This window comes from Pollicipes pollicipes, unplaced genomic scaffold (assembly GCF_011947565.3).
Source record: "Pollicipes pollicipes isolate AB1234 unplaced genomic scaffold, Ppol_2.1 Scaffold_7261;HRSCAF=8764_pilon_pilon_pilon, whole genome shotgun sequence".
Lineage (NCBI taxonomy): Eukaryota > Metazoa > Arthropoda > Thecostraca > Pollicipedomorpha > Pollicipedidae > Pollicipes > Pollicipes pollicipes.
The window spans coordinates 63,217,570-63,229,044 of record NW_023597054.1 but is presented as its reverse complement, the minus strand read 5'-3'; the positions used below and the strand labels follow the sequence as shown (position 1 = coordinate 63,229,044).

General features: G+C 46.4%; 1 protein-coding gene across 1 annotated transcript in view; it reads left to right on the top strand.

Annotated features, from left to right (window-relative positions):
* Positions 1 to 8,513, top strand: part of nvd (cholesterol 7-desaturase nvd) — a 29,064-nt gene extending 20,551 nt beyond the window's left edge. The window contains 4 exon segments of the mRNA XM_037235529.1: positions 440 to 621; positions 4,452 to 4,688; positions 5,797 to 5,976; positions 6,964 to 8,513. Of these exon segments, the coding sequence (XP_037091424.1) occupies positions 440 to 621; positions 4,452 to 4,688; positions 5,797 to 5,976; positions 6,964 to 7,125 (761 nt within the window). The 3' untranslated portion in view covers positions 7,126 to 8,513.
* Positions 8,514 to 11,475: the final 2,962 nt, after the last annotated feature.

Here is an 11,475-nt window from a genome sequence, read left to right as displayed (position 1 = left end):
TCTCTCTCTCTCTCTCTCTCTCTCTCTCTCTCTCTCTCTCTCTCTCTCTCTCTCTCCCTGAGAGAGAGAGAGAGAGAGAGAGAGAGAGAGAGAGAGAGAGAGAGAGAGAGAGAGAGAGAGAGAGAGAGAGAGAGAGAGAGAAAGATGCAAACAAGTAGTCAGAACACAGGGAGACGCCCACAAATCAGATGAAATCTAATTTTCATACCGAATTCGCATCTCATCATGTTCCCACGGGAATATAATCTGGCTTGGCCTGCCGAGGAGTAAGCCTTGCTGCACATCTCTACTAATACTTTTTCAAGATGCCGAGAACTTATCATGCATCTGACCAGCATGCAGTGTTATCCCTCGCGTTCAAAAGCCATCTGACCTATCACACGCGCGCGCCTGACGTTTGAGACCATCTGCTGTCACGGTCCGCCTGGCTCCCCGACAGGAAGTCTGCAGCATTTCGCCGTCGACGCCTGGCCGGTGTTCGAGGCGAACGGCGCCATTCACGTGTGGCACCACGCCGAGGGGGAGCCGCCCTCCTGGCACCCGCCCATACACCCGCACATTGCCAGCGGACGCTACAAGTTCTGCGGCCGCTCCGAGCATACGGTGTTTGCCCATATCCAGGTGGGTGGGGCGAGGGACACCTAAGGTGCGTCCACTTTCGGTTGGGATGTGATGGCGCGTGCGAGCGTCCGGGGTCGATTGAGGGGTGTTGTGTACAGTAGATTCTCTTTGTTATATCTCGCATGTGCAACGAATCGTCATTTCATGCGGCCACAGATATTGCGTTGTGAAGTTTGTGAATGTTTCTACGTGGCTTGGGCCTCAAAAGTTGCGTCTGTAATGAAAGGAAACATTGAAGCCTGCTGTAGGTTTAGAGAATTCTCCCTCTCCCTCGTCATATTTCGCCGGTTTCTACGAAGCGGTTTGAAGCAGATCATTAAACTTTCCTGCTTTTTCCTCGACGCATCTTTCCAACGAATTGTGTCAAAATTTTGCTGGTACATGACATGTTTAGCGGCATTTCCAGAGTATAGCATTGGGGTGACTTCCAGCAAACTCCGGCAATCATGTCAAGATGGTGCCGTTTACAGCAGTAACTGATACTTTCGGTGAATAAAACATCGCATAATAGGCATCGTTATCGCCATATAGCAAAACTAGTGCGGCAGAAGCCGTTCCGAGATTCAGAAAACGGGAGTTTTTGGGCGGCGCGAAGTGCATTACGGATTACTGATGTAGAGCGGATATTTCTCTGTGTGTAAAGCCTTGCACTTCCGCCCTTACTTATATAACTATTTGCGCAATTATTTGATACATCCGGTGATAAAAACGTGTCAGGTTTCGCGACATTGGCTACCGAGGACCATAACCTCAAACTGATGCATGCACTACGGTGCTATACATTGACAGTGTTGGGAAACATTCGCACGCTAGAAGATGGAGGAAGGGTAATATATATTTTGCACGTAGGTGCCTCCAGGGTCAGTGTAAGGGAAATGGAATTATGCAACCTGGAGCCTGGCTGACTTTAACGATGCATTGGATTCCACTCCTTACTTTTGTACAAAAGCCAGCATATCAAATATTGGTGTCACAAGGGAGTCCAGGAAGGGTGGGATTGCAATACATGGAGCTAAGTACACGGAGACCGTGGCCACTAACAGCAGGCTGCCGAGGACGCTGCGACCACTCTTCAATCATGTGCCTCTGCTCTGCATTCTTCGGAGAACTAAATACGCCTATGGGCGCAATCTAAAATGTCATAAAAGCACTTAGCCTTGTTTGCAAGTCTGCATTACCTTTATGAGAATGAAGTGAAACCTATGCTTACTAAAGAAAGCTTAACTCACCTTAATTTGCATTATTGCAGCCGATAATGAGATATGATAACTTCTCAGCCTTTGTTGTCCTCCATTCCAATAGTCGCTATGGCTGTACACATGCCTAAATTGTGGCCTGAATCAGTTTTTATACGTCTTACAACAAATCAAACAACCATTCCGCTGCTCTCCATGCTTCCAGAAAAGTCCTGTGTTTACAAGTTTTGTTTTCAGTCCATTTTGCAGCGCAGAAATGCTTTCAATAATTTTTTGTTTCGAGATATTTTCATCAAAGTTATTGGACGAAACATCAGCGTGTACGACGTAAAAGCATGTTTGTAGGGAGTGATGAGTCATTCGCCAATTGCCCTTCGTGACACAGATCGGCCGGATGCCAGCTGCGCAAACTATTTCAATTTTGGAATATTTATTGGTAACCCAATGTTACCAAATATTAACAAAGAACATTTCAATCAGAATGCAACCTTTGGCACAAACTGGATAACTTATGTCTGTCGTCCTGAAGCCGGTTGGATTCCTCTTCCACGAATCTTGGGAAAGGTCTTGAACCTGGCTGCTACCTGCGGTGTAGAGGCCGTCATAGGACTGGTAAACCCATATCCATCGGCACGAAGCGGGTTAGTCCACAAGTTGATAACCAATCTGGGAAGACCATATGTACAGGTTCGGCCACTAAAATGAAGCTCACAATATAAGCTACAAGTACGACTACAGGCACAGAGAATACTGCCTGTTTTCTAGCCTGCCAGTGGTCCAATGCTCACATTAGTCTGTCCATCAAGCCTGGTCGTCAAAAATGAGGTTTTAATATTATGGAATAGTAATGCATGTAACATAATTCGAACAACTGAAGTTTAACAGCCTGTTTAGGACTCAAAATTAAATTGACAGCGCTGACACTACCTCAGCAATAGTGTCAAGCGATGTTTAACAATTTGTTCAGCAAGACAGCAAGCAAAAACTAAGATTTGTTGTGACAACTTTTAAAAACCGAATAACGATCATACATATAACGGTCATCATGTTTTATCATTAGTTTGCATCATTTATCAGGTATTATGTATGCACCTAATTTTGCAGATTAATAATGCACCCAACATGCAATGCGGCAGCAAAGCATGAAACGCTGAGGTACTACACATACAAAATTGCTGCAGCTCACCCAAGGTCCTTATGCAGTCACTTCATGGCTAAAAGAGCTGTCAATCAAAAGGAATTAGCCAGAAATATTATTATCAACTATTACTAAAGAATCATGAGCCTACTAGTAGCAAAACAACACACCGAAAACAAGCAGGGGACTCATGCTATTAGGTCTGAGGTATTTTTCGCGGCTGTGAAATTTGTCTTCGAATACGGCACTCTAACTAACATCCAACCTTCTGTCCTGAAAAGTTATTAAAATGAGAAGACCACGTAGTTTGTCAATGTTCGTTTTAAACATAGATTAGCCCGATAAACAATAGATAAACATAGATAAACATAGATAAACACAGATTAGCCTACACTTCAACGGGTTTTTAAAATGCATAATCATACCATGCACTACTGGTGACCACCCCATTCCCTCGGGGCATTCTTTCATGCAACCAACAATGAAATCGTTCAATTATTGTTGTGCGCTGTGACGTAGGGAGGATCAAAATCGCGGACGTTAATTTTGAAATGTCATGCACCATGCTTTATTTGATCTTCCATACGAGTGACGTTCAGTTTCACTCCAGCGACATTGCATGCCATTACATGTTTTATACATGTCCACATAGTCTAATGAACGAGACGACAATGAAGCCCCTGTATGATTACAAACAGGATTTAAGCAATTGGTTTAATAGCATTGTCAACGTATTGTGATAGGAAAGTGGAAAATATGTGGGTAACACACCTTTATGTAATAAGCGAAACACATTATATTGGACGTGACGAGTATGCAGTTGATTTAATGCTCACCAATTTGAATATTTTAAGCGGGTTGGTAAGCGAGCAAAGTGTTTAACATCCCAGGCGGGTGTAAGTCAGTGGATAAAGCCTTCATGTCGCAGGAAATCGGTGGGCACCGCGTATGGTTGTACCGGTGCAGTACTGAACTGCTACGAACACCGTAACAGTGAAGAGCTGTGCGGTAGGAGTTGATAAGCCTTGAGGCGAACCACCTGCAGTTTACTAACCGTATGAGGTGTAAGTCCATGAATTTGTTTACCTTTCCGAACCGCCATACAGACGCCTGCAGTTACAATATCTGGGCCCTCTCTAAGCTCATGGTAGCTTCAAGGGCGTGTTTCGAGAAGCATGAATGTCCAGCAGCGTCGCGAAATCGTCAAGTTGTTCCAAAACGTGATTGTCAACGGCCCTTGCGATTGGTTTAGTCATGAACAGCAGGTCATCGCTTTACCGGACCCACGACAGCCATCTGCATTGAGCGGAATCGCACCGGTCGATTCTTATTTTCCCGACCCCGGCCAGAACCCCGAACCTGGTCTGGAAATAACTTTGCCTAAAGTGACACAGTCCTTTCCCTGACCCTGTCCTGACTACGACTACCTGACCCAGCCCGGACTCGGACCACCCTCACCATAACCCTGACCTAACATGAGCTTTACCTGACGACAGGACCTGCCTGAAAACGGTGCGGACAACGCGCACCTAGCTGTTCTTCACGGCAAGATTTTCACGGACGGTAACGACCTGGAGGAAAGGCTGCGCTGGCGCTGGATCCGCCACAACTGGACGGCCACCTGGGAGGCCCACCCCGAGCAGAAGCACCGATTCACTACCCGTATCAGCACCTCCTTCACTGTGCTGAACATGTTCCACGACCTCTACCACAATGACGTTGTTGTGGAGCAGGTGAGGCTGCGAAGACACGAGGTTCTGCTCTGCAAGGATCGGGTCTTGGGAAAGTTAATAGTGATAGCCAGGCGAGTGGCTTACGGAGATGTCAATATGGGATTGCTGGCGTGGGTCTTGTATGTATTGGAAGCTGGCAAACGTTCGATTTGCGTCCTCATGTTTTTTTTTTATTTTGAGCTTTGTGTCTGGCATAACTTGGAGGCTTAGGCGTTAAGGTCAGAGGAATCAAAATTATACTGTTGCCGCTTCGCAGCTGTCATCTGTTCTTGAAATACGTAGCATTCAAGTCAAATGATGCCACAATTTCCGTCCAAGGTGAATTGTGTCATTTGATGTCCCCTTCATCTATATGGCCGTAACTCGGATAATCGCTCATTTACATTCTTCCTTTCAGCGACTGACACATTTGGAAAATGGTTAATAACGTTAACATAAGATATTTGTAAAACTTAGCCGGATTTCATCTTTCGTCTGAACAACACTTACCACATGATTGCAGCCGTAATCCTATATGATGATGTTATTTTTAGCTAAAATGACAACTTTAACGTTTCATGTAATTCTCGCTTGACACTGAATGAACTTTTCAAAGATTATGAACATTGTTGGCGTGTGTCGTATCCCAATTCGCACCCCTTGACCACACAGGCCAGAAAAAAATGACTGGGCTTCGGCTAGACACTTTTTTTGCGTACAGAGTTTGGATGACGAGGTTATGAGTTAGTAGCATTGCATGGTCAGAAAATCTTTGGTGTAAATGAGGTATAAAGCTACATAAGAGAGAGAGAGAGAGAGAGAGAGAGAGAGAGAGAGAGAGAGATATATATATATATATATATATATATATATATATATATATGCCTACCTTAATCATTATGCGCATTATCATTTATATTACGATGTGCTGGATGTTTGGGAAAATGCCTTTGGAAAAACTGAAGGAGAAGCTTGCACCAAACCGGGGGACGATGCTGCCTTGGCCTTCGTAAATATCAAAGTTATGGTCAAAACGTGTTTGCATCGGAACGCTTTGTGCGTTCACTTTTATGAGCCGACAATTTTTTTTTAGATGACTGACTCATCGTCTTTTATACGCATTTTTCAGGTTGGTCCTGGTCTTGTTTATATTGAGTTCAACGCACCCTTCGGCTCTGGAGTCGTGCAACAGATGGTGACACCTGTTGGAGACCTTTGTCAGCGTGTCGTTCATACAATCTACTGGGATCGTTCGTATGGTCTGGGCCCGCTCATCGCCAAGTTTACCTTCCTCGCGGAGGTCACTCAGGTAGGTGGCATAGTTCATCAGTACTTATCTGCCTTTAGTGCATGTGCTGCGCATAACAAGGCTCGTCATTGGGGTTTTCCGACGCACTTAGCGCTGCCGAAGCAGCATGGCGTCGTTGGCCTCTCACTCTGGCAGGAAAGGCGGGCACTGCGTGAAATCGAACCCCGTGCCTCTGGTTTCAAAGAAGCTCAGCGGCAAACGCAGACACGTTAACCACTTCACTATCGGCACCCCTGCGGGTTACAAGGCTCATCATTTTGTTAATCTTGTCTCAAGGGAAGTGGTTTTTATGTGAAAGGCAAACATTGCGTAAAGTTCGTCGTAATCTTCCAGGGCTGGCGTGCATTGTGCCTAGGCCGCAACGTGTTGTTGGCAGCCGCCTGTGGGCCAGCGAATGCTGCGCCGTTTAACACGGCCTCAAACTATCGCCGGTCAATGTTCTAGCTCCGGCCACAAGAAGGCCGGTTAGACGGTGCACTGACTGACCACACGAACGCCACAGTCAGACAGTGCTCGACTCTGGCCATATGAACGCCGGTCAGATAGTGCTCTTTGGTCAGGAGCGCGCCGATCAGACAGTGCTCTGGCTTTGGTCAGACGTGCGCCTGTCAGACAGTGTTCTGGCCTTGGTCAGACGTGTGCCGGTCAGACAGTGCTCTGCCTTCGGTCGGACGTGCGCCGATCAGACAGTGCTCTGGCTTTGGTCAGACGTGCGCCGGTCAGACAGTGCTCTGGCCTTGGTCAGCCGGGCGCCGGTCAGACAGCGCTAGTGACCATGCGTGTAAGGATCGAATATCGATAATGCAGTTTTTTGTCCCGATCACCAGCAATATGTGACTGTGAAAAGAGTTGAAACCTCGAAGAGAGAGGCACAGAGAGCATTCAACCGTTCAAGCAACGCACTAACAGACCGCACGGCGTGCAAGGTTGTTCTAGATGTGGACATTTGTGATCTTTTCCCTCACAAAAGCGACCTTGCTTTGACAGTTTGAGAGAGACGTGCGCATGTGGAACAGCAAGGACCATCTACCGCTGCCGGCCCTTGTGCGCGAGGATGCCACTATCCTCAAGTATCGGCGCTGGTTCTCGCAGTTCTACTCTGAGAACTCGCGCCGACCGCTGCGGCCCGTCGATTCGCTGGAGCTCTGAGCCGGACCAGCTAGAGCTCTGAGCCGGACCAGCTGGAGCTCTGAGCCACCGCCGACGGCGAATGCGTGCTGAACGCTCCAGATGCGCTTCATTGCCGACGCGCCCTCCACTGCCTCTCCTGCTGCTCTGCAGCTGTCTTCGGTTGTCTTTGACTCCCGACTTGAGGTCCGTTCTTTCAGACGCAGCGCGCAGCCGGTCTGTGCTTTCTGTCGGTGGCTCCTGCGACTAAGGTGTGTGGCGGTGTGGATGTCTCCAATGTATGTGCGTATGTATCCAATGTATGCACGTCCAGATATCCTAGCAGGCTCTCATCCGATGACCTGAACTAATACCGCTAGGCTTGTGACGAACTCGTGCAGTGCTGGTGCTCATGACTCATAGATTGGTGTTGAATAGCATTAGTGATAAGGGATGTTCAAACTCATTAGCAGCAAGTCAGGTTTCATATTCATAGGCTGGAGGGATCCAAGCTCGCGTAGGTCACTTCAGGCTTATGCTCAGGTGTAGGTTGTATAGTTTTCTGAAATTCGAAGCTATACATGTGTGTCTTACCCCACGGCCTTTGCGCAAATGTATAAATATGAAAAGATGGTGCGGCTTGTGTCCAAACATAGTAGCGTTCGGGTGAAGTGTGCAAAAATAGCACCTCAGAAATTAGACACAAAAAACTTACTGTGATTTGGAGTAGAAATCTGTCAGTCATGCTCGGCTGGATGCGTAAGAAGTGTGGGTGACATTTTTGTTTTGCTTGATTGGCATTACCGCACCTGCACAATGGTTTTTAACGATGCATTTCCTTGGGGCGTTTTCACCTTTCATTTGAGGGTGGATTTTAGCGCAATTAACAATACAGCTTTTGCGTTGGGTCTTTGTGTCTTTGCACGAGGGCGGATCCAGAACGTCGCCTTGGAGGAATCGAGGGAATCCAATAAGTTATCCTGATTTCCGAAAACTCGTCCATTGCTCTCCTTTTGCCTCAAGGACTGTAAGAAAGCTTCTGTTGGTAAAAAAATGCTTAGATTTTCTTCACAGTCCAGAGAAGTGATTTTTGCCCGACCTGGGCTGTCTTGGGGGAGGGAAACCATAGCCCGGTTTCCCCCATCCCCCCCCCTCCCACCCGCCCTGGATTCGCCCGTGTCATCGTATGCACACTAAAACCCAATGCAAAACCACCTGGCACGCCAAATACCGAACAACACGACAATCGCGTCACGCGTTGATTCATAACCTGCATGGAATGTCATAAGCGCACAGCTGTGTCACTGTGAACGTGTGTGTCACTCATGAGCGTTGATGAATATCAGAAATCAATCAGAGTAAGTAATGCGCCGGGTGCTGCTGTCTACATTGTGTTGTGTACGTAGTTAGCGTTATGTAATAAAGGGAACCTCTACAGTTTGACCATCATTTAATGTCGGTGGTGGACCCATCGAGAGTACCCACGAGAGTAAAATTTATCATGAACGTTAGTACTATATTATCCCTCACTATTCGAGGGGGTCCTTGAAAGGCCTCCCTCCTTACCTGATGACTTCAGAGACTGAAGGGTTCCGGAATACCTCTGAACAGTTTTCAGCGGTGTTAAAATTTGGTGCAGCCTAGGTTGAAAAGATTTCATCCATGCTGAAAGTTTAAACTTGGGTGCTGCACAGTTTATGATCTACGACTTCATTCTTGAGGCCATGTCGTCCAGTCTGCTTCGTCAAACATAATGTTTATTTCTCGCTGAAAATGGCCTTCAAAGAGATTTTCTCGACTGTCTATCTACACCATATCACACATAAGTAGAATGTTCCACATTTGTATGGGCTTTCGAACTCGCAGATATCCTGAAGATCATTCAGTACAGCTCACAGCTCTACCCTTCTCGAGGCCTCAAACTCTCCGCTTTCTTAGCTAGACGCCAGCGAACTGTGCAGGCTATTTCGTGCAAATATTTCAAGATCACTCAGACCTGCATGTCGCCACAGAACCGTCACACGAGACCTGCCACCTCCTTGGCTATGCAGCATTCCATGCAAAATATTATCATACGCGCGTTTTCATCGAGCTATTCATCTCTGGCGTACGTCAGTCCGACACCTGGCATCCCCGATCTTAAATTGGCCTTGATTTCAGGTGACGCGTTTTAAGCAAGTTTCGAAAGCAAATCACGTTTCGCGCTACATGATACAGGAAGCCGGGCAGTAGTATTACGGAAATAACACCGAGAATCGAATGACTTAACATGACGCTATAACCGAGCATGAGAAAGCAAGCAAACATCTTAAACTCATGGATAGCTGTGCAAAAATACCACGAGAAACGACCAAAACTCAAACACATAACAATATTTCTGTCAGCAAACACCTCCACAGCCGCCACTCTCATTTCTCGGGGAGTTTGAAGTTTTGCAAGTAAATCCTAGGGTGGTAATTTCGCACGGCAAGGGTGGCAGTATCTCAACGTCGCACACGTTTCATGACGCAATAAACAATGACGCATTGAGGAGCATACCTACTAAAAAACAACTTCTCTGTCAAGAGCAAATTTTTGCACTTAAAAGTATGGTGGTGGTTATAAGTTAGCTTAGTTCATTATGTCCGATGCCTGGTCCAGTATCCGCAGATACAGAACACTCTTTTAAAGGGAATGTTTTACATTTAAAGATATTGAAGCAAGCATCAGACATGATGAAATAATCACTTATGCCCATAGATACGCTTTTTAAGTGGAAAAGACTGCTCTGGATAGCATAATTCTCCATTTAGTCAATATGCCTCTCAATGCGTCATGGTTTCATTACGTCATCAAGGTGGGGCACTCCCCTTATCATTTTTCCAAAACTTGAACCCTCGCCCTGAGGGGGGCGGGGGGGCTGGATACAACCCCGATAAGGTTTTTTAAGACACCTGTCTAGCATAGTGGGCAAACGCGCATAAACTTTGAGATGCGGATGGGATGTGCATGCCACATGTTTTAAAACCAAAATGCGTTATTAGTTTTGCTAGTTTTGGAGCAGCAGCGTTTTTTTAGGAACACTGTACGGCGATCTATGGCTTGGCGCGGACGGCAACCGAACATGCCGCGGAAAGCGCGTCGCCGGCCGACATAGCTACATCAACAGAGCCAAACATCATAAGATATGGCTAAAACACGCCAAAGCACTCAACATTTCACTCAAACTAAACAAAGAAGACGCCTGTTTGGGTTCTGTGCCGCCACGAGACATAATCTCGTGTGTGTGTGATATTACAAAGCTGAGAAGTGCAGTTTTTTGGAACATTTGACATTCAACCTAGTATAATGGGCCCGTTATTGAGCTAACAGCATAAATGCCACAACCAATCGTGAAATCTCTTTGACCAATTCAATGGTGCTTTCCACTAAGCTCTATCTTCATCAGCTTAGGAACGCCAGAGGGTCACATCGACCTCGTATCCGCCCGCGTTATGAAAAAAAAAATGGTCAAATCTGCCAAAATCGCTTCTGGTTTCAATAACCTACCGGCATGGGCATATTTTCCAACATTTTCAGACTCCAGGCTAGCTGCAACATGCCGCACTTGCCACTCGACAGCTTCCGCGGCACTCGGTTCACAAGCACAGGACGATGTCCATCTAGAGGCCTGCATTTAAAAAAAATATGTGGTGCGCATTCTACCAACAAGACATACCCTTGTTGTTTTTTCAACGTTGAAATGCAACACCACTGGCTGGGCTTAAATTGAATTGCCAACAGGATGATAGCTGTGTTGTGTTAACATAGGTCGTTGGATTACCAGACATTTTAATTACTTTCAAGGAATGAGAGCTCTGGTTTTCCATAGCAGCACGAGTGAATGCCACTTATTCGTATCAACTCGTCGATATGACCTGTTCGTCATAAAATTTGTTTGCGGTATAAGTGGTTATACTACGTGCTCTGTAGTGCGTTTGCGCATTGTCTGGAATTAAGGTTCTATGTATTGTTAGACTGAACATTCTGTTCTGAGCTGATGTCTTCACCAGGCATATAAGGGACTATTTAGTGATGACTTCTATTTGACTAGATTTAATCCGTTCGATCCGTGTATTGTGGAAATCTTGAAAATCCTGTCTAGCGCTTCTCCATGCTTTCGTGGAAACTCCTGATCCGGTCCAATCCAGCCCACGGATGGATCCACAATCCGCGGATTGATCCACTTCGTGAAGTACTCTAACGGGCACCGCGGAGAATTGAGCAACACACCTATAGCTTCCCAGATGCGCAGCTTTACCAGTGCACTATCGACACCCCGCATGCGGCCAATAGGCCGCGGGTCCACGCACTTCGGCACCAACCTTGTCCGATGCCCGATCTGGCAAATGACTTGTAATGAGGCCGTGAATA